The sequence below is a fragment of the Hypomesus transpacificus genome, chromosome 9, assembly GCF_021917145.1.
Source record: "Hypomesus transpacificus isolate Combined female chromosome 9, fHypTra1, whole genome shotgun sequence".
In the NCBI taxonomy this organism is placed as follows: Eukaryota; Metazoa; Chordata; class Actinopteri; order Osmeriformes; family Osmeridae; genus Hypomesus; species Hypomesus transpacificus.
In genome coordinates, this window is record NC_061068.1 from 7,757,080 (window position 1) to 7,780,477 (window position 23,398).

The following is a 23,398-nucleotide window of genomic DNA, read 5'->3' on the forward strand; positions in this document are numbered from 1 at the left end:
GATACGGGACAATTTTCACATGGAGCTTAAAATAACAATTTGTATACATCTTTAGAAGGGAACGCTCTCTACATGTGGATTAGCACAACAACAAAACTAATCAGGGTTATTTACTATAACCATAATTTAAAATCAAAGATACACTTGAAGCTTTGCACTAGGGTGCCCCCTAGGGGGAAAAGCCACAGTACCATGTGTTTTGACTGAACGTCTGAAAAATGTATAATGTACTGTATACATTTAACTCAATTGTACTTGAATATTAAGATGCTCACAATGTCCATTACACATCAGCAGACCCAAAAAACCTATTGAAGAACATTTGACAAATACAAAATGTTGTCCATCCATTTTATTGCTGTATGAAAATGTTGAGAAGGGTTGGACAATTTGACAACACACAGAATGTATGTAACCTTTTGTCTGTCACCTATCCCGCTGTGATTGTTGTATATTTAGTATTTTGCATAGGCATTACACATTAACACATTTCATTAGTTTAACAACAACATCATTCTTATGTCGTGAACAGTACGTTTAAAAGCTGCCAATGAACAAGTAACAATTACAAGTAACAGAGTTTTAAAACCGAGTATACAGACTTTGGGGTAGCTTATCTACACAAGTAAACAGTAAACTTAGCTGGATTATGACTTTATTTTGAAATTCTGGAAAGTTTTGCAGATCAAAGGGAGTTGTGTACAATATGTGTATGTTTCAACGTGTGTGTTGGAGTGATCCTCACGTGTTGGTGTGTGTGAATGTTTGTGCAAGTGTTTAAACATGGTTCAGAATGTTGTTGATCCATCCTGGCGGTGTTGTCTCACTGACTGAAGTTGCGATGGCCTGGCTGGTGGAGGTTGGCAGTGTGGGAGCGAAGGCAGTGACGCTGGCTACGCTGGCGGACACAGTTTTGCCGCTGGATGCCGCTCTGTCCGAGATGCCGGCGCTCTGAATGCGCCTGAGCTCTCTGGACTCGGGCAATGTGAGTCACCTTGGCCAAAGGCCAGGCCTGAGACATGGAGCCACGCAAAGCTCGGCTGGGTGGGCTTCTTCTTTGGACTGGGAGATCTGGTTCTGACATCCTGTGAAGGGATCAGAGTCAGGTAAGCATGGCGGAAACAGTCATTTAGACATCCTGATAGTAAACAGCCAAATGCAATAAACATGTAACAGTTTGGAATGCAAAGGTATAGAATAGACCTTTCAAGAAGCAGAACATGAATTTTGATTTTGGAATTGTGGCGAAGGTGACACCCTAATTCAGCCTCCAGTATATGCTTGCATTCTTGTCAGGTTCTCTCACCTCACATCAGTTTCCAACCTTGGTTCACGCTCCTCAGTGACATGTGGGATGGATTGACACGCGTAGACGGACATGCCAGGCAGGTCCACAGCCTGATCTTCAACTGTGTTCACGCCACTGAAGGCTTCCATGGTGACACAAGAGGACAATGGGTTACAACACATTTCCGGCCACACAGACAGAAACTTATTTCACTGAAGAATCAGAATCAATGTAATCTCAAATACCAAGATGATCATTGTGGTCACACATGCATAGCATAAAAACTATTACGATATCATCAATGCTCATTCCTATTCATAAATAACCCTTTCTACATTATAAAACATTCTATATTAGCATCTTGAAATATCTTTCAGTAAGGACTACATTTCCAAGAGCAGTATGCAGCAACAGCATCACTAGTACAGACCATGATGGCTGACCAGAAGCCACCCCTCCTCGTCTATGTCTCCAGGCGTTGGTGTCCTTGGTTCCTTCGGGCTCTCCTCCTCGCTCCCAAAGAACAGGTGGGAGAGTCTTCTCAACATGTCTGGGCTCTGTTAGGGTAGTTGTGTGGGGTTGTTGCCTGTGCTCTCCAGTCTTTCTCCTCTCCTTTATTTTGGCAGGAGCCTCACACGTCAATGCAGCAACAGAGGCTTTTGGTGTAAATAACAGTCTTGGATGAAGAGAAGGGAAAATACATGTTCACAACTGCTCCAAACCACAGATTCACAGTTTTAAAATCCTTGATCGTTAAAAAATTACATTCAGTCCTTGACTTAAAAACCCAAATCTCACTTGTGAATCCTTCGTGAGTGATTTATTTATTTTAGGCCTATAGTAATTATGCACCCATGAGTCCACTGACCTCAGTGGCCATTGATTGGTCAGTTAGTAAAATGTAAGGGTTTTGAACAATCACCACACTGCACCCCCTGCAGTGTTCCTTTGTCAGGGCCCATCTGTTGTATGAGTGTACAGTACATGGGAAAGGCCATAATAATCTTCCTCTCAGTGTAACATTATTGTTCTTCCAGCAGGGCTGTACATTCTAAAGACACTTGTTCGGGGTCCACTGTAAAATGGTATATTGTTTTTTTTGGTTAAAAGTTTGGTTTGTATAAATATTGTAGCAATGTACTGTAGCTCCATCTAATGTTCAAAGTTACTCTTAAAGCTGATGGCAACAGTGTTGGATTGGAAGGTACATAATGTACTATCTGATCCTAAGTGTCTCATAGGCGTTTTGGGGGTCAGACGGCTGAGCGGTTAGGGATCCGGGCTATAAATCAGAAAGTTGCTGGTTCGATTCCCTGCCGTGTCAAATGACGTTGTGTCCTTGGGCAAGGCACTTCACCCTACTTGCCTCAGGGGGAATGTCCCTGTACTTACTGTAAGTCTCTCTGGATAAAAGCGTCTGCTAAATGTAATGTAATAAGATATGCTCCCTTCACAACTACTGACCTACAAAAGTACAGAGACAGAGATAGTGAATAATACATGTAGAGTTTGCATGGTAAAATCCAACCACATGCAAAACACTGAGTCAATAGGTACTGTGTTTATCCTAAATACTCATTTTCACAGCCAGTAGAAAGGACCATTATTATGAGATGAATCATTCGCTGTCCTGTGCATGTCAGGGGAGTGGCTCAAAAAACAAAACAACATCCTGGACAATTGCATGCTATAACTGACGTCACAGTCAATATGTAGTTAGTCCTACATTTACCACAGCCAAAGATACTCTTTGCCACAACTGAAGAAAATAGGGACAGGAAATTATGGTTATGTCATGTGACATCACTATGGTCACAAACCTTGTTTATAATGAGAAAACAGCTAACTCGCTACTGTACATAGACTAAAATGGGAGTACACAGTTGAATCCAAACAATATTGCTAGGGTGAAACTGTAGTCTTCTTCAGCACCACTAGCTTCCATTGTTGTAACGGAACATTGTCATTTTAATGTCCTTTTCGTCTCAACATTCTGAGTGAAAGGAAAACGCGATGAATTCTTACCTTGATTTAGAGCAAAGCGTATTTTTCGTATTCATTCCTATTTAACAAGCCATGTTAAGACCAACATTTGCATTGTGAACCAAAATGATCATCACTAAGAGGAGTCCAAATCTGAATGTGAGAGCGTTTCTTACCAGTGCCTTCCACAAAATGTAATGCTCTTCATTGGAGGCTTTGCAACTATTTCAAAATATAACAAACAGCTGATCGAGGTACCACAGCAACCGTAACACCACCTCTTTCCCCACCCATTCGAGATATTTAACCAATCAGAACGGGGGTAGCAACGGCTGTAAATTGTGTAGCCTATTGGCTACTGAACCAAATGTTGCCTACAGTAATGGAGCTTCGACATTTTCCACATTTGCTACATTGTTCATATTTTTTTGTTTTTTTGTTTCATATTTGATCAAATACACCAAAACAGCATAATTTGGGCAAACAAATCATGCTAGTGCATCAAATTTAGCATACACTTTGTTATTTTTTATAACACCAGCTATTTTCAACCAAGAACCTGCAGTTAAAGCGATAAATAGGCTACATTATTGTTCTTCACATTGTTAATTTAATGTAGTCTACAGGCATAGTCAAGTCAAGAAACTTTACGTTATAATAGCTTTGGGGTTGGCAGTCTGGTGGAGTGGTGGTGCATTACTGCATTAACGGTTTTGGCAAATGGTAAGTCGACCCCCACCCTTAAATAAAATAAAAGGAGGGCGGGGCCATATTTGAAAATCGCAAACTAGAATGACCACTTTAATATGACTTTCCAGAGAGATTGAGTTTGCCTGGCAGTGGCAGATATAAATACCTCTGGATAGAACAATACTGTCTGGCTGTGCAGAGCAGGTGCATGGACAGGAAAACATGCCATTGTTAAATGTGCAATCAGTACAAATACTAGCAGATAACAGCTATATTTCCTCTCTCTCTCTCTCTCTCTCTCTCTCTCTCTCTCTCTCTCTCTCTCTCTCTCTCTCTCTCTCTCTCTCTCTCTCTCTCTCTCTCTCTCTCTCTCTCTCTCTCTCTCACGCACACACACACACACACAAATACATTCTTTCGATAATTTTATTATTTGGAATATACATAATTTAAAATAGCGTGAAATTAAATGTTTATATGGTTAAACCGATTGTTCTGATGATTTGGCTTTAGTATGAACACAATAAACCGATGAGCGCACCCTAATATTAGGTATGTGACACTACCAGAACATAACACGTGGTGTCGTAATCTGACTTCTCAACCACATCAGTGCACTGTGTGCCAGGTGTAAATACAAAGTATATGCTAATGTAATATATTGTCTTTCTTTATGATATATTTTATAATCCTAGTGTCATGTTTGTGTTGTGGATGTTTGCAGCCCTCTTACCATAAAAACAGTGGTTGACATAGTAAACAAGCAATTGCATTTCCAGGTGCAATTGTAGATACAGCCAATTGACAAATGGAGAGTTTGAACGTTTAAAATTGTTTTCATAGTGCTTGCTCTTTTATTTCTGAAAGCTCAAGCTCTCCATTTGCCAAAATACATCTAAATTTTTAAAAACCTAAGTAAAAAAATTTCGACCAGCTATTTTGGAAAGTTGTAACACAAATCGGAGCTCTGGAATTACAATTGTCCTGTTCAATTGGTCTGATAGGGCAATTTAACTATGCAGTTGCATTGGTGTCTCTTTACAAATACCAAGGTGGTAGATGGCATATCAACACTCTGAGGCATTTGTTTTGTTATAGAGAGCTAACTTTGGATCCTTTCCTGTGCTCTCACCATTGATATGGGAGGTGGGGTGTGCCCTGCGGGTGTGCACACCCCTTGGTTGTGTCAGAGTATTTCAGTAGAATAGCGCTCATTAACTCATGTTGGAAACGTCGCATAGTGATTTTGCAGACAGAACCAGAGAAACGGTGGACTTGTCATTTTTCTTTTCAGAAGGCGGTATTTTTTTGCGGATCTAAAACGAAGTTTTGTTTAGTTTGTGACCGCTGGATACTTTTACGCACAGCCAAGGCTATACCAAAGCAGAAAAATGCCTCGATCTTTCTTGGTTAAAAAGTATTTTGCTAATAAAAAACCAAACTACAGTGAACTGGAGTGTCAAAATGGTAAGTAGTCTTTTCAAACCATTGTTAAATTTAAAATTATAATATAATTGCGTAAAACATTGTAGGCCACCTGTTTTATCAATTATGTTAGGGTTGATGTGAACAGTGAAATTTAATATTCTTTACAACAATGAGGATTTCTTATTGAAATACACTTTGTTTTACTGTCCTTACCTTGATCACAGTTTTCAGATTACATCTAGTCCACAAGTTATAGCTACAACACTTTCCTCCTAACTGCAACTATACAGTGCTACCATTCATGCAACCACTTGTGAATACGTGGGAGGAAACGCTCCATGAAATTGCTTGGTTTGAGTTTTAATGCTTTTGTGCATGTAGACAAATGCAAGGGAATTTTACAAGAACATACTGCAGACATGTTTGACAGGTGTAATTGTTGCTAATGGTGCAAAGTAAAAAAGTTTACCATGAAAACCTTTGGCTGTGCCCTTAATTTGGCTTTTGCTGTGTTTATTATTGACTTGATCTAATCAAACCTCTCATTGTTTACAGTTGCCTTATTGGAAAGGTTCCCTCTAGGTGAACTTGCATCAGCAGACAATGAATCAACTTCCACCTGCTACACAACGGGACTGGTATGGGATATGAGCTTTCTTCCAACCCTCTACCTCCCCAAGTCCCCTACAGAGCCCTCCCCCACCCCTGGGCCCCTGGACCTAAGCTCCCCCTCCAGTCTCAGCAGCAGTGCCAGCAGCAGTGGGGAGGAAGACGAAGGCCGAACATCTGACCCCCCCAGCCCCGAGCCAGAAGACAGCTATCATCCCCCTCAGAGACCCAAACGTAACAGCGCCAAGAGCCATGGAGGTCCCGCCAAAGAGGAGAGAGAGGCCCCTGTCACTGCAGCCAGGCCTGCCTTCTTTTGCAAGCACTGCCCTAAAGAGTACACCAGCTTGGGGGCATTGAAGATGCACATTCGCTCGCATACTTTGCCCTGTGTTTGCACCACATGTGGAAAGGCCTTCTCCAGACCCTGGCTGCTGCGTGGTCATATCCGCACACACACAGGTAAGACCTCCTAGAGCATTTCCTGCCCCTTGTGATTCCTTTTCAAAAGTAGAAATACAATGAATTATGGGGCACTGTACCTAATATGCATTTAATTTTCTTTGTTGAAGTAGTCTGTAGGAACTGTCATCATAGTTTGGTAGGATTGTGCAGGCCAAAGCATCTATTACACCTAGTATGTTGATCTCAACACTAGCAGTGCAGTGGAACAAAAATACTTAATCACAAAGAGAAGCTTTGGGACTTGTTTTAATTATTACTCATTGTGTTGTACATTGCAACAACAATGACAGTCTTCAACGTATCTTATATGTAGTGTGTCAACAGAATTGGATAACATTGTGATGAAAGGGTCAAAGAGATCTTGGAAGCACCACTCTATCAATCTGGCCACCAGCAGCAACCTGCTGGAGTGCTAATCTCATTACTCACCACTGATTTAATCATGCTAATTCAAGTGCCCCCAGTCCTGCTAGCCTGATCTTCATTAACTTTCAAACAAGTTGAGAATTATACAATGAGGTGTCAATGAGCCCCTGTTGAAGCCTGAGAGGGTCATCGTTTCACACATTTTGCTATTCAAAAGACCTCATACAAAGACGCAGGGCAATGGTCACAATCCTGTGTGTCCTGTGATGTGCTTCTAATGTGTGCTCTCATCTCCTTCTTAGGGGAGCGTCCATTTTCCTGCCCACATTGTAACCGGGCATTTGCTGACCGCTCCAACCTGCGTGCACACCTCCAGACTCACGCAGAGGTGAAGAAGTACCAGTGTGGCGTGTGCTCTCGCACCTTCAGCCGCATGTCCCTCCTCCAGAAACACAGTGTCTCCGGCTGCTGCTCCTCCACAGCATGAGGGCCTGGCAGAGGCAGGAGGAACCCATGGGGACCATGGGAGGGTTGTTGGAAGGGTGGGTGGAGTGTATACCAAACCAGCCTTTAGACAACAAGACAACAGGAGCCTGCTTTAGTCTGCCTGCAGGCACCATGGACCTGACTCGGTGGGAGACTTCTCTCCCTGAACAGCCATCTCCTTACTCTGCTTGTAGTCCATTTTAAACAGAAGAGGAACAGATAACCTAATCCAAACCCATCCTTTTCCAAGCAGAACTGTGTAACCATCCCTTGACCTAGTTCAGATTTTCTTTATTTTTCTCAAAGACCAAAAATACTGTGGGCTCATGGGGTTTAGTGGAGCTGGTGCTCCCCTAAGTCTGTTGCGTTTCTGCCTCGGTGCCGGCAAGCTCAGGATCACAGCCCAGACACAGCTGCAGAGAGGTAGGGGTGCGTGGGTGGGTCACATCCCTCAGCATGACACAAATGTACACACACACACACGCAGCTGTCCCCATACTATGGTGCAGAGCGACAAGGTGCTAACAGGTGCAATGGCCCTGACCTTCACTGGGCTGATAACAGGTGAATTCAACCAGCCATAGTTAGTCAAGAAAAGAGGAAGCAAGTCACAACAAAAGGATAGCGTCAGTTGGTCTGTCTGTGGGCTTTTCTCTGATTAGATTTGATTTAAACCTCTGTTTTGACGACAACAAGCCCCTTTTTAATCTGATGTCTTTCAGAGATTGGAAAAGCAATTTTGTCATTGAGACTGTGCTCCTACACATTGATGTAGATATTTTGGATGACAATTGTATCCATGCACTCTAGGTTACCACAGTGTTCATAGTTCCTGTTAAAATGGCAGGAATCTGATTTAAATGCCAATTTGTAACATATGAACTAGTTTTTTTAAATGTATTATGTTTAAACCAAAGATGTGCCTTCTTACCTCAGTTGGTAGTTGTTGTGTTTTTAAAACATCTATTTGCAGTATTAAAACTATCAAGCATCAAACATGAACTATCAAGCATCTGATGACATCAGAAATGGTTAATGGCTGGGATCAAATAACATGTCTGAAATGTTGACATCATCACAGACTTGGTTGTCTGTAGGTCTGACCACAAAACTGACTACAAAAAATTATTTTCAAAGTTCCTAAATGTTTTGTGTTTTTTTACCGTGCAATGTCCAGATTTAATGTAGTTGGATTTCATTTTGTACTGAGTTTGTCTTTTCACTTCTATTTCATGTATTTCATAGGAGATTTGCATTCAATAAACTAATTTATATGTTTATAAAAAAGTATTGGTTGGAATTGTTTAGACTGCACTATGTAGACCATACTATCCTGTTGTCTAATTTAAGGAATTTAAAGATCTCACAAATGAAATGTTATATTATGAACTTCTAAAAGTTTCTAAAGAGGTTCAGAATGTAACACGCAAATGGCAAAACAAAATTGCATAGTGAACACATGGCTTCCAATGAATGTTTTACTAAACTATCTTTCGACATGTGTTGTGTGGGTTGGGCTTTGATGGAGAGTGAACAGAAGACAGTTCAGTGGAGGGCAGGTGTGCAGGTGAGCACACTGAGGGATGGACAAGGGCACCTGCCTAACGGTTCCACTGGCTATACAGCCTCTCCTAACTGCTGTGCAAACATTGCAGCTGTTTGTGTGTGTGTGTGTATACGACAAAAATTGAGAGAGAAATTCGTCGTCATCGTCATCTGCCGCTTGTCCGGGGATCGGGTCGCGGGGGCAGCGACCTAAGCAGGGAGGCCCAGACTTCCCTCCCCCCGGCCACTTCCGCCAGCTCTTCCTGGGGGACCCCAAGGCGTTCCCAGGCCAGCTGAGAGACATAGTCCCTCCAGCGTGTCCTGGGTCTTCCCCGGGGCCTCTTCCCAGTGGGACGTGCCCGGAACACCTCACCAGGGAGGCGTCCAGGAGGCATCCTAATCAGATGCCCGAGCCACCTCAGCTGACTCCTCTCGACGCGGAGGAGCAGCGGTTCTACTCTGAGCCCCTCCCGGATGACCGAGCTTCTCACCCTATCTCTAAGGGAGAGCCCGGACACCCTACGGAGAAAGCTCATTTCGGCCGCTTGTATTCGCGATCTCGTTCTTTCGGTCACTACCCATAGTTCGTGACCATAGGTGAGGGTAGGAACGTAGATCGACTGGTAAATAGAGAGCTTCGCCTTTCGACTCAGCTCCTTCTTCACCACGACGGACCGATGCAGAGCCCGCATCACTGCGGACGCCGCACCGATCCGCCTGTCGACCTCGCGCTCCATTCTTCCCTCACTCGTGAACAAGACCCCGAGATACTTGAACTCCTCCGCTTGGTTCAGGATCTCCTCCCCGACCCGGAGATGGCACTCCACCCTTTTCCGGTCGATTACCATGGCCTCAGATTTGGAGGTGCTGATTCGCATCCCAGCCGCTTCACATTCGGTTGCGAACCGCTCCAGTGAGAGCTGAAGGTCACGGCCCGATGAAGCCAACAGGACCACATCATCCGCAAAAAGCAGCGACCCGATCCTGAGGTCACCAAACCGGACCCCCTCAACACCCTGGCTGCGCCTAGAAATTCTGTCCATATAGGTAATGAACAGAATCGGTGACATAGGGCAGCCCTGGCGGAGTCCAACCCTCACCGGAAACAAGTTCGACTTACTACCGGCAATGCGGACCAAACTCTGGCACCGGTCGTACAGGGACCGGACAGCCCCGATCAGGAAATCCGGTACCCCGTACTCTCGGAGCACCCCCCACATGAGCCCCCGAGGGACACGGTCGAACGCCTTTTCCAAATCCACAAAACATGTGTAGACTGGTTGGGCGAACTCCCATGTACCCTCCAGGACTCCGCGGAGGGTATAAAGCTGGTCCACTGTTCCACGGCCAGGACGAAAACCACATTGCTCCTCCTGAATCCGAGGTTCGACAATCCGACGGACCCTCCTCTCCAGGACCCCTGAATAGACTTTCCCAGGGAGGCTGAGGAGTGTGATCCCCCTAAAGTTGGAGCACACCCTCCGGTCCCCCTTTTTAAAGAGGGGAACCACCACCCCGGTCTGCCAGTCCAGAGGCACTGTCCCCGATGTCCACGCGATGTTGCAGAGTCGTGTCAACCAAGACAGCCCTACAACATCCAGAGCCTTAAGGAACTCCGGGCGGACCTCATCCACCCCAGGGGCCCTGCCACCGCGGAGCTTTTCAACCACCTCGGCGACCTCAGCCCCAGAGATAGAAGGGCCCCCCCCGATGTCCCCAGACTCTGCCTCCACGTCGGAAAGCGTGTTGGTGGAATTAAGGAGGTCTTCGAAGTATTCCTTCCACCGATCCAGGACGTCCCCCGTCGAGGTCAGCAGCGCACCATCCCCACCGTATACAGTGTTGACAGAGCACTGCTTCCCCCTCCTGAGCCGCCGGATGGTGGTCCAGAACCTTTTTGAAGCCGTTCGGAAGTCATTCTCCATGGCCTCGCCGAACTCCTCCCATGCCCGGGTTTTTGCCTCCGCGACCGCCAAAGCCGCGTTCCGCTTGGCCTGCCGGTACACATCAGCTGCCTCTGGAGTCCTACCAGCCAATAAAGTCCGATAGGCCTCCTTCTTCAGCTTGACGGCATCCCTCACCTCCGGAGTCCACCACCGGGTCCGAGGGTTACCGCCGCGACATGCACCGACCGCCCTGCGGCCGCAGCTCCGGTCAGCCGCTTCAACAATGGAGGCCCGGAACATGGCCCATTCGGACTCAATGTCCCCGGCCCCCCCCGAGACATGATCGAAGCTCTCCCGGAGGTGGGAGTTGAAGCTCCTTCTGACAGAGGGTTCCGCCAGACGTTCCCAGCAGACCCTCACATTACGTTTGGGCCTGCCAGGCCTGACCGGCGTCCTCCCCCACCATCGAAGCCAACTCACCACCAGGTGGTGATCAGTTGACAGCTCCGCCCCTCTCCTCACCCGAGTGTCCAAGACATGCGGCCCCAAGTCCGATGACACGACTACAAAGTCGATCATCGAACTGAGACCTCGGGTGTCCTGGTGCCAGGTGCACATATGGACACCCTTATGCTTGAACATGGTGTTCGTTATGGACAAACCGTGTCTAGCACAGAAGTCCAACAACAAAACACCACTCGGGTTCAGATCGGGGGGGCCGTTCCTCCCAATCACGCCCCTCCAGGTCTCACTGTCATTGCCCACATGAGCATTGAAGTCCCCCAGGAGGACGAGGGAATCCCCAGGAGGAGCGCTTTCCAGCACCCCCCCCAGAGACTCCAAAAAGGGTGGGTACTCTGAGCTGCCATTTGGTGCATAAGCACAAACGACAGTGAGGACCCGTCCCCCCACCCGAAGGCGGAGGGAGGCTACCCTCTCGTCCACCGGGGTGAACCCCAATGTACAGGCGCCGAACCGAGGGGAAACCAGTATTCCCACCCCAGCTCGATGCCTCTCACCAAGGGCAACTCCAGAGTGGAAGAGAGTCCAGCCCCTCTCAAGGAGACTGGTTCCGGAGCCCACGCTGTGCGTCGAGGCGAGGCCGACTATATCTAGCCGGAAACTCTCTACCTCGCGCACCAGCTCAGGCTCCTTTCCCGCCAGCGAGGTGACGTTCCACGTCCCTAAAGCTAACTTTTGCAGCCGAGGATCGGACCGCCAAGGCCCCCGCCTTCGGCCGCCGCCCGTCTCACACTGCACCCGACCCCCATGACCCCTCCTGCGGATGGTGAGCCCACTGGAAGAGGGTCCCACGTTGTCTCTTCGGGCTGTGCCCGACCGGGCCCCATGGGAAAAGGCCCGGCCACCAGGCGCTCGCCATCGAGCCCCACCCCCGGGCCTGGCTCCAGGGGGGGGCCCCGGTGACCCGCTTCCGGGCAGGGGCAACTGAGAACCATTGTTGTATTTCTTCATGGTTGGTTTTTTGAGCCACTCTTTGTCTGGTCTTTCACCTGGAACCTGTTTGCCTTGGGTGACCCTACCAGGGGCATGAAGCCCCCGACAACATAGCTTCCAGGATCACTAGGACACGCAAACCCCTCCACCGCGGTAAGGTGGTGACTCAAGGAGGGGGAGAGAGAAATTGAGAGAGAAATTGAGGGAACACATTGAGGTGTCATCATGAAGATCAATGAAGTTAATTTTAGATTCTTGTCTGGAGCAGGCATTGTAGTTGGCAAATTGACATGAACTTGATTTAAACCATGGTCCAGGTTTCCTATTCCTGTTCAGCTTGGAGGACTGTAACTCTGAGACCCTCTTCCAGCTTACTGTAGCCTAGACAGTGAGTCAGAGTCTGCCCAGCCAGTTCCCATGGCTCCTTGACTGTGCAGGTCTAGTCATTGAGCAGGGATGAGGGTGTGTGGGCCTGGGATGAGGTAAGCTGTTCCACTGAGTCTCTGCCTGCTCCAGCCACACATTTTCAAAACTGTTTCACTTTTAGCCAGGGAAATAAGGGCACAGCTTCAGATAAAGCATCTAATGTTGTTAGTCTAAGGAATACCGGACTTGTGGTTGTGCAGTTAGAAAAAAACAGCTGTAAGCTTAACTTTTTTATTTTACTATTGTGTCCTTGATAGGATGTGTTGGCACAAAATGCTTCCTTCTGTATAAAATCATTTTTCAATAAATATTGTTAGCATGCCCAATGGGATGGGTAGTAACTATGAAGTAACTTTGCATATAATGTCAATGTGACTAACCTTTAGTCCGAGTCAACTCTGATCTAGCATGTTTTCTTGACTCACTCTACCATTGTATTAATCAAAGTCTGAAATACTTTTTAACTGCTGCCACAAAAAAACAGTTCATAAACCTTTAATAGAACTGCGAGTTACTGAATGTATATGTATATGTATTTTTGAAGAAATGAAAACATGACTCCTCCACTTGTTCCTTTGGGAGAGTGGAAAGCCTCAATGTGAAATCTGAGAACTTTTTCCTGCTGCCGGCTTCCCAGTGCCAGAGCACTCACTGTAATTTACCAAAAGTGGCTGCTATTTATGCCATAAAGCATGTGTTTAACATTCCAGAACCCCACTGTGTTTGTGTATACCTCTCTCTCTCTTTCTCAGTCTCTCTCTTTCTCAGACTCTCTCTCTTCCCTCTCTCTCTATACCTATTTTTTTTGCTGTTGCTGTATATCTATTTATGTATATACTGCATGTGTGTTAACAGTGAAATATCCCTGCAGAGCTGCAGCACTCATTCTTCACAGGAGGATCATCTCACCCCCTCTGAGACAGACCGACAGGAAGTAGGAGTTTACATTGGCCTACTTTACCCTGAAAAAGCAGGCTAGCTAGAGGCCAGGCAGCTCAAGTGCTGCTGCTAACCTTCACTGCCTACTGCCACTACACCAAGTCCCATCCCCCAGCCCCGTCCCACCCACGCCTGCTCTCGGGCTGATTCAGTCATAGAAGGGGGAGACACTAGCCTTCAGTGCAGCAGAAGCCAAGGCTCAGGGCCTGGGATACAGGAAGGAGCTGTCAGCCTCCCATAAACAGGACTCATCCTGCGCCTGTGACACGGTCTGCCTGGGGCCAGCTCTCCAAGGACAACCCACCATTGCAGCCCCATACTGAAACCTCAGTAGCTACAGACCTTTTCATGACAGTCCTTCAGGAGCTTGCCCATGTCTGTGTTTCCCTGCTACAGCCCCTCTCTCCGCAATATCTCAAGGGTTCTGTCATTATTTCAACACGTTGCAATGCAGGAAAGTACAACATGTGGAATGAACTAAGTCAAGCAAGATGCCAGTGGAGATGGAAAGAGCCCCACTGCAGTATTTATGATGATTTTTTAAAGAACTGACAGAAAGGGAAATGTTTTGATAGAAACAAACTTTTAGCCTCATTCATTACCCCCTCATCATTCTCTAAGTTTATTTATATTAACAAACATCTCACTCTCAGTTCCAAGACAATCAGTACTCTTTACTTGTTATAAGATATTGCTATATTGTGCTTGTCTTGTAGTTGGAACATGCTGGATTTTTTATGCCATGGAAAACAGTCCCCATTCCTCTGTTTGCCATTAGCCAGTGGTGAGCTGGACCATGTCTTAACTCAGAAGTAAAGATGCAACAGATTAATTCCTCTCCATCTGCAACTAGGCCATCGACAACCACTGCTTGAGGTAAACAGCAAGGCCAATAACAGTGCCACCACAAGTATGTCTAATGATGGATGTGATCAGGCTCTGAAGCTGCCAGAGGGCTGGATTGGAGAGGTGGTCGAGTGGTTGGGGGGAATGGAGTGCATATTAAAGAGTAATGAATCACACACTCAGTCACAGGGTCGCCGGGGATGAATGTGCTCTCTGTTGGTTTTCCTGGAGCCTGGAGTTTACTAACTGATGACGCAGGCTGCACTTGATCAGAGACATGTGTTGCTGAGGACTTGGTGCCAGTGAGAAGCACAGAGTGGGGGAGAGGTGGAAGAACGGATGGCGCCTAAGCCTTCTCCTCTCCCTCTCTCTCCCTTCTGGGCATTGCCTCACACGGAGGCTTGTGGGATTTGGGAGGAGGGGCGTCCAACTCTGGGAAAAATAAGCCCAGTTAGTACCCGGGGACAGGAAACAGCAGATTCTCTCAGTAAGCATCTTGATCTAACCCCTCAATTCTGTACCATCTTCATTCCCCAGCTCTCTCCCTGTGGGCTGCTGTTGGGACACTGAAAGGTTGAGTCTTGGAAAATAAAGACATAAAAGACTATTCCTTACATATCCCAATATTGAATAAAGAATGTACATATCTTTACATAAAGTGGGATATCCATATTTGAAATATCAACAAAACGTAATATACCATTTGAAGGACTGACACTATCTGAATTTCAGCTTCAGAAGAAAAACACCTGTTTGCCATCCAATGAAGGAATGCACCTGAGAATATTTTCCCAGAGAAGGTGCAGTGGTACGTTGAGCTGTTGCTGCAGGCAATCGGGGATCATTGTGAAAGGACCAATGCAATGCACATTTTTGTTCTCTTGTTAGAACTTGTCAGAGTGTGAGAGTAAATACATAGCTAAAACCATGAAACACAATAAGTCAATGACAACTCTGCAAAACCCTCACCAAAAGCAATTCCAGTTTGATGGCAGGTAAGCTTATTCATTGACAAAGTCAACTCTCCATGTCAATGTTTTTTCATTTGCCAATACATGTTTGACAGGTGCATTAACTTTTGAGAGGTCCAAACTCCACCCAGTGTGACCCAGAAAAGCATGTCGTGTGGGAACAGGTCAACAGTTTGCCAGTGTTATGGTGAAGGTGCTGAACACCTCCTCTCCTCATCAAAGAGTCTGGAAACAGCTGAGTGCCTGGCAACATGAACAGATGCACAGACTCTTGAACATAGAGTCAAACCGACGCAAACATCAACCACCACACTTGCAGCTGCCTAAATGTGTCTCAAACTCAATCTTACACACATTCAATCCCCCAACACACAATGAATACACACACACACACACACACATATGGCTCTGTGGGAGGCCAGCAGCTGGATGTGATGGAAAACACCCTGCACCCCCACTGACACCCCACAGGCCGTCCCTGTCACACAATGACGCACCAAGCACTGGTGCTCTGGAAGACTTGACTCTCTAAGGATCTCAAGGCTACAAGCTATTTAGAGAGTGCCCTATTAATCAGCAGGGCTGCTTTCAAACAAACTGCAGTTAGATCTGAGTGTTCTTACTCTGGGGTATGAAGAGTTACAAACAATAGACAAGACACATGTTCTGTCAAACACACACACACACACCTACACCCACTCACACCATATACATACTCCCTCCCTCCCGCACGCACGCATGCACACACACATACACCCAGGCTTGCACACACGCACACACACACTCAGCACACACACACTCAACACATACACGTCCATGTTGAATCCATTACCCTGTTGCTTGTTAAGTCATTACTCTGTAGCTTGTTATTTTCTCAACTCACGAGAAAGCAATCCATGGAGGAGCGTTGAGAGATTTGCCACCCGATTGCAGGGTTAGGATATGGGAAGTTACACTGACATTTGAGGAATGTGGTGAAGCACGAAGACCAGGAACATTTAGAAAACATGCTTTTCAGATGAAAGACCTTTTCTTCGTTTTCTCTGACTCCTGGCTGTAGCAGAGTGATGTCCATAGGGAAGACCTAGTCGTGCAGACAGTACTGATGACAGTGCAGAACAGTCTTACTCCACCAATGGGATTGGGAGGAACTAACACGGCCCAAGAGCTCTGACGGGTTCACTTCGGATCTCAGACATCTGCATTGAATTTCCTCCTCTCTAAAGAGAGTGACTGTTGGCAAGTGAGCCTTTCAATGGTTTTGTCTGTTCAACTTCCTGTGTTATCTATTTGTATATGTACCCAACCCCACTATGTTCCAAAAAGAATAATGGGTGCAAAACTTAAACAAAGAAATAGAGTCAGAAATAAAGCCACCCACTAACATAAGACAAATAATGACTGTTTTGTTTTGTGGAACTTTCTATCCACTCTGTGCTCTCTTCTTTCTCCTCCCCACCCCTCCCTTACTCTCATTGCTAGGAGTTAGGTTTATTAGCAAGACTACAACTGGCAGGTCTTTCACAACATCCTCCCCAGTCTGCCCAAACCTCTCAGAGCCTGTGAGTTCTGACTAGCCTGCCACTCTCACCAGACCACTAATGTGTGACACATGTCCCTCAGCTCCACCTCTCACACCTAAGATCAAAGCTCTGGAAGAGAAACTGTGTTTTACACTGTGGTGTCCTTCCCCCCAGCAGCCCCAGCCCCTCCCCAACACCTCTTTGACATCCACATGAGATGTCTGAGGAAGCAAACTTGTAAGCACCTGTCCTCTTTGACACTGGCTTTAACCTGACCAATAATGTAACACAGGGCGGCTGGATTTCAACTTAAAGCAGGTTTCCTGCTGATGTGTTCTCCATGTGTGGGTGATAAGAGCTAAGATAACACTACCAAGCTAGAGTCAGCAGGAGCAACAGTATACACCAAGGAGATATGAATCAATACCATCCAAGAAGAAACCATTTATCAGTATCAGTACCTGGTTTCATATATTACCAGCGGAGCTAGGTTGCAAACATAATAGCTAGACAATTTTGAGCCACGGTTCCTTGAAGTACCTAACATTATGTATGGAATAACTGACCTCATCCATCATCATTGAAAAAAAAAAACATTGACCAGTTTCCACTAAAGGGTGCCAAGGATAGAGACATAAAGAGGGTAGAAATAAAGAGAGGGGAAGGGACAAAGGCATGAACTCCCAATGCCACATGAAGTCTGTACGATCTGAGCAAAGCAGTTCTTTTGTGGTAATGATCACAAGCATCCTGCCACCATCTCTCACCGATCTCCAGATACACTGTAGACATAATTTACGTGCAACCCCTCAGAAAAACATTTTAGATCTCCCTTTTTCACATTCACGCACACGCACACACACTCACGTACACTCGCTCTTTCTCTCTTTCTCTCTCCAGCAGTTCACTCATGGGCCATTACTCAGCAGTGAGGAGAGGGGGATCAAAAGCTTAAGGTTCCCCAGTGCCTCTGTAGCCAGGCCCACTGTGGTTAGGCCTTTAGACAGAGAGGCACCTCTTTTAAACAGAGCCCCCAAATGCCAAAAACACTCAAGTTTAAGAAGGAAAAAAAAACACCCAAAATATGTATGCATGATCCTGCACACACATATACGCACGTGCACATACACACACACACTTCCTGCCTGTTTTTCCAGTACAAAATCCTTACAGGAGGAAAGTTATCTATGGCACAGTGAAGGCTTTCTCTCTTTAGTCCTGCTCATTCTGACATACATTCCCTGGCAGTTATTCTCCAGACAGTATTCCCACTATCACTTGTTCATTGAGGGTGCACATGCTCTCCATGTGACTCCAATGATGGATGGCTTTAGAAAGACACAGTGAGATGACTCTTCTCAGTCCTCAGTCTCTGGTTCCTGACTTTAGAGTGACAAACATTCCATATACCTGAATGAATCGCTGCTAAAATGAGCGCAATGAAGGTGAATTATAACTATGAGGTCAAGGAAGGTCAATAAAAACTATAATACAAAATGATCAACCCTCCCCGCCAAAAACAAAATCGAATAAATATGTATGAAGAAATTTAGAAGAATGTAAATTTGATATGGAGAACTAGGAGTTTGATTAGGTTAGATTTACTGTGTTCAGCCATGAGACCTCATGCAAAGTTAGAAGACTCCAAAATCCCCGCCAGCATTTTCCTAATGAACCGAGGCTATGGACATGGCAAGTGTGCGTACAGGGGTGGGGGTGGGCAAGGCACCTTGCAACAGCTGGTGTGAATTATCTGAGGGTCGGGGCTGGCTGGGGGGGAGTGGGGGTTAGGGAGACTCCTGGCGCCAGGATCGGGCCAGCAGGTCAGGGAGGATGACGATTACCAAAATATAAGTGGGCAGCCATACCCCTGGAGAGCGGGGGTGTTCCTGGCTCAGAAAACTTCCAGCTACAGGATGGGGAGGCCCGAGGACGCTGGGAGGGGTCTGGGGGGACGCTCCTACTTCCTCTTCCTATCAGATAGCCCCTTCCTGTCCAACAGAAATGTACAAAAAGAAACATGGGACTGTGGCAAAGTGAACGTTTGCTAGAATGTCCCATTTTGAGATTATTGTTAGTCATATCATTATTTGATGAGATGGTTGAGGATAGTTCCTAGTTACAAAGCTTTTTTCTGCTGTTATTTCTTACTTAATATCTTTGTTAAATTGTTTGGGAGTCAGTACTGAATAGTGAACATGTCAACTTGCGAGGCACCAAAGATCTGTTTCAGGGTCAAACTGGGGAACACTGCTGTTTGTTTATTTGTCTGTCACATGTCTGTCACCATATCATTAAGATTTCTGACCTAGTTTGACCACAGTGGTGCCTGAGTCAAGTCCTGCCTTTGTTAAATACCATGAGAGACGGATGACTTCTGCTGGTAAAAACCTAGCACTGCAGTCAGCAGTTTTTACAAACTAGATTATGGAAGGTCCCCTCCTTCATGAACACATTTTCAGATGGTTTGCTATGCATTTCATCTGATCCTTAACATACTGTTGCCCATGAAAACGGATGTAACTAAATGTTGTTAAAGGCAGCCTATCTCACCCCTGGTCCTTAAGGACCCCCTGCACGCCTCTTCCAACACACCTAATTCAAATGAATGGGTTATTATCTGATAACGACCCATTCATTTGAATCAGGTGTATGGGAGCAGGGAAACATCTCAAATATGCAGAGCAGGGGGTCCCTGAGGACCAGGGTTGAGAAAGGCTGCCTTAAGGGATGGTTTGAACAGAACTAATTTGTTGTATGAAACTAAATTATTTTTACCATGAAGATGTGTAATACTAATGCCCTCAGTATTAAGTATTAAACATAATCCTTGGTCTAAAAAAAACATGGATGTGTGATGATATTCATGTGACAGTTGTCTTTTTGTTCCAGTAGAGGGCAGTATTGGTGTGGAGACAATCATCTAGGTACAGAAGGATGACAGTTCTTCTCATGGTGTACAATTTCATTGAATTACAAAATTATTGCATCTTGTGAAGAAAAATTTTTTTTGCCTGTTGATATAACAATCTCAGCCACTCTCCAGACATCAATCTCATCATCAAGTAAAAATACTATTAAGTTCCTTCTACCCCATTTACATTTTTCATTTCTGCCAATCAAGAGAAAGGCTCTCTGTTGAATGTTTACAAAGCTGTTAATAGTACAGCTTTGTGTGCTACATTCAGTATGGGGTGAGAATTAAAAAACATAGTGTCAGTTTTCAAGTGTCTGGCATGCTGCCAGAAAGTAGCAGTTCTCAGGATGCCATGCTTGTCCCTCTGTTCCCCCCCAGCGTGGGGATCTGGAAGGAAGAGGGAGAGCGAGAGGGCTTTCCCTCTGGACTCAGCTCACCTGCTCTTAGGCACTCTGCTAGTATAGGATTAGGGTATAGGACCACAGGGTCATTCATGAACAAACTGGGGCTACACTTACCCTGACACAGCTGTAGCAGTCATCATGAAGCAGCCCTCTAATACAATTGTATTCCTTTTAGAATGTTGCCATATTTTTCAAAATGGTTGCTCTTAGACTTTCCATCTTGTATCGTCTTGTAGCCTAATACGTCTGCTAATCAATGTTTACATAAACAGCCACATTCAAGGCAGTTCGTGTTTGACTGTGTTGCCCCCTGCTGGTCAAACTATGTCAGGAAAGGAATTCATCAAAATTGTATGTAACTTTGAACTGAATTTATCTGTATGGGTGTGTCTATCTGCACCTAATCTAATTTTTGACACTTTAACACATGCACCACTAGCTGACCAGTTGTGTCTGTGTTTGAGCAGTTGCCTTGGCAGACAGGTGCGTGTGTGTGTTTGAATGTGTGTAGTATTTGCACCTGTGTGCTTGAACGTGTGAAGTATACATTGTATGTGTGTGTGTCTATATGTGAGCATAGAGGAATATGTGAGAGACTGAATCCTGTGTAAACTGTGAAACAGACCCTGTGCACCAGTCACACATGTTCTTTATTTTATTGTGTGATACTAGCCTACTACTGGAATGTCTCTCATTGTCACTGGAGCTTTTCATATCCAAGCATAAAATGGGCCAAATTGATGCCAAAGGTCCATTGAAGCTGCCTGAATCTTTGGCCTTTTACACTAAAGGACCCCCCAAGCAATAGAAGTATGCCTGATTGTAAATTAGGTAAATATATGTCACTGTGACAATGAGATGCTGCTGTAGGTCACTGGTGAAGGTCTCTCAAGCAGTCAGACAAACAGCCTTTCAAATCTATTTAAAGTGTAGCGTGGAATAACTTCAGCCAAGTGGCACCCCAAGTGACCAGTTTAGGACTCACATGCATTACTTTGAAGTCATTTTTTGGTATTTTCCTAAATGCCAAAGAAAGGTGCCACCACTGTATCAGGCAGCTGCTGGTATGGCAATACAAAAAACAAGTAAATCATTACTTTCAATGAGCAATTCACCTTCAATGTTAAAAACTCCACAGGTCCTGAGTGATGTTTGTCTGTAAGTGTGTGCGCTGCCTTGTTAACCCCTCTCCTCTTGTTGGACCTGAATGGGGGGCTGGAGCAGGGCTCTCAGTGGGATCCTGGAGTGCGTCAGATTGTCTGCGGGCCTGTGTTTGGATAAGGCAGCATGCCTATTGTCTCTGATGGGCTGGCAGGGCTGAGGTATGCCTGCATGCCCTAGAAATAGAAAGACAGCTGAGGGTGTCCATACATACCCAGGGCTGGGCCTGCCCTGCTGCACCACAGCTCCAGACTGACTGAAAGACAGACCATTGTTTGGTGCCAGGGGTAATAGCTGAAATATCTCACCAAAACAAGTGGCTAAAAGACTGATTAGCTCATGTTATTGTTGCCTGTGTTGGCTTGTGGTGGCCTATGAGGGGACAGTGAAGGCATTACAGGAGCTCACATATTAAAAGCATGAGCGAGGCTTGATCCTGGGTTTGCAAAATGCGTCTCCCTGTCTCCTCTCTGATAAATCGAGGCCTGAGACACCACAGTTGCTGCAATGTTTTGCATTAAATCCGCCCAAGGTGATTATAGAAATATTTGCAAGTGCCATCTCAGGACTTAGTGTTTAAGTTACCTAGAGTTAAGTGGGGTAACATAGCATATTTAGTGTAGGTTCTGTCATCAGTGAAAAAAGTAAAATGAGTGGTCATGGGATTAAGAAGTAAAGGTGTATATGAGAGACAGGCAGAAAAATGTGTGTGTGAGAGAGCGAGAGATAGTTATAGATTTATAGATTGATGACATAAAATTATGTACATTATATGTGTTCATTTATCTTTGACAAACAGACAGACAAACAGATAGATAAATAAATAGATAAATAGACAGATAGAGAAGCAGTCTGCACAAAAGGTGTTTAGAGTGAAAATGAATACACTCGTAAATCCCAATCTCTCGCTATCTCTGTGTCTAAGCCCAAAGATATTTAGTGCATGATGATCTAAAACAACTGTGAGCCCACCAAGCATACCACTGATGATTCCTGGGATTCTGGTCTTGTCTTAGTGTCCCAAAAGATTGGCTGTACACATTCACATCAGCCCACTGTTGGACAAGCAAACAGGACATACTGTGGGCCTGTGACTTTGGCTCAATGCTTCATGTCAAAGGCCTGGCTTTGTGACTGAGGTCTAGCTTATTTAGAGCCAGTCATTTGATAAGAGAAGTCTATGCTTCACAAATGACCAATAATCAAAACAGAAGCATTTAAAGGGTCTTGGCTCCATTAAACACTAAATGATTTTGGTGGGGAATGTCCAGGATGTAAGAAGAGCTGTTGCTTTGGGAACTCAGCTGTTGCTATGGACTTTAGTGTTGCAGTGCAGAGAGACGTGCTGTGGGACAACACTCCAGTACATACACTGTGTGTGTGTGTGTGTGTGTGTGGACTTATTTTAAGGCAGCACCAGGGACTTTGGGATTCATCTCCTCTCATGTGTTATCGGCATGTCAGCTTTTTTAACGGCAGGGCAAGTGACACAGTACATAACACAGCCTCCACTACTCTGAAGTGCCCCTTGCCTTAGAATAGCTCTGGACTCTATCTAACTGATGGCCAATAAAGTTTCAGCCATCATGGCAACACCTCTTGGCCTGCCATGACAGGAGATAATGCCATCAACAAAGATGGCTGCTTCTTCTTTACACCACGGTGTCATTTAAGGAAGTGGTTTGCTTTGTTTCCATAAAACCCAAAGACTTCATAATAAAAACTAGGCTGTTTACCCCTGCTATTTTCGAATGGTACGAAGAAGGCTACAAAGAAAACTATAAACCAAATTCCAAACCTCTTTCGACCATGCTTGTCCATTTCTCCTGCAGTGACAACACAGGGAACTCAACATTGCTTTAGTCCCTACCACAGTCCTTAAACAATAGATCTTCCTAACACTCAATCTTTTAGGAGTACTGGACTCTGCTGGCTTTGTCTATTCTGGGAGACTCTGGATTGCCCCCCACACACCCCACACCATCGCGCTGCCCTCTTACCCTGCTCTCATAC

The 23,398-nt window shown here is 45.5% G+C and overlaps 2 protein-coding genes across 5 annotated transcripts; one reads left to right on the forward strand and one right to left on the reverse strand.

The window, feature by feature from the left end:
• Window positions 1-337: 337 nt before the first annotated feature.
• On the reverse strand, window positions 338-20,446 carry tp53inp2 (tumor protein p53 inducible nuclear protein 2). 4 transcript variants are annotated; one of them, XM_047025899.1, is made up of 4 exons: window positions 20,339-20,446; window positions 1,719-1,964; window positions 1,307-1,430; window positions 338-1,085 (listed from the first exon to the last, which is right to left on the reverse strand). In XM_047025899.1, exons 2-4 carry the CDS (start codon window positions 1,834-1,836, stop codon window positions 824-826), a joined length of 504 nt encoding a protein of 167 aa, XP_046881855.1. In that variant the 5' UTR covers window positions 1,837-1,964; window positions 20,339-20,446; the 3' UTR covers window positions 338-823. The 4 variants fall into 4 exon arrangements, with proteins under 4 accessions (XP_046881855.1, XP_046881856.1, XP_046881854.1 ...); XM_047025900.1 differs by lacking the exon at window positions 20,339-20,446 and adding an exon at window positions 18,772-18,859; XM_047025898.1 differs by lacking the exon at window positions 20,339-20,446 and adding an exon at window positions 3,448-3,553.
• snai1a (snail family zinc finger 1a) lies at window positions 5,108-8,599 on the forward strand. Its single transcript, XM_047025896.1, has 3 exons — window positions 5,108-5,428; window positions 5,945-6,457; window positions 7,129-8,599. The coding sequence occupies exons 1-3, from the start codon at window positions 5,353-5,355 to the stop codon at window positions 7,311-7,313; spliced, it is 774 nt and encodes a 257-aa protein (XP_046881852.1). The 5' UTR covers window positions 5,108-5,352; the 3' UTR covers window positions 7,314-8,599.
• Window positions 20,447-23,398: the final 2,952 nt, after the last annotated feature.

Excerpts from the sequence above, each read along its gene's own strand:
- snai1a (XM_047025896.1), top strand. The coding sequence starts at position 5,353 with ATGCCTCGATCTTTCTTGGTTAAAAAGTATTTTGCTAATAAAAAACCA. Across the intron at positions 5,429-5,944 it reads TGAACTGGAGTGTCAAAATG|TTGCCTTATTGGAAAGGTTC; the intron begins GTAAGTAGTCTT and ends CATTGTTTACAG. Across the intron at positions 6,458-7,128 it reads TCATATCCGCACACACACAG|GGGAGCGTCCATTTTCCTGC; the intron begins GTAAGACCTCCT and ends TCTCCTTCTTAG.
- tp53inp2 (XM_047025899.1), bottom strand. The coding sequence starts at position 1,836 with ATGTTGAGAAGACTCTCCCACCTGTTCTTTGGGAGCGAGGAGGAGAGC. Across the intron at positions 1,431-1,718 it reads GCTTCTGGTCAGCCATCATG|CCTTCAGTGGCGTGAACACA; the intron begins GTCTGTACTAGT and ends TCACCATGGAAG. Across the intron at positions 1,086-1,306 it reads AGGTTGGAAACTGATGTGAG|GATGTCAGAACCAGATCTCC; the intron begins GTGAGAGAACCT and ends ATCCCTTCACAG.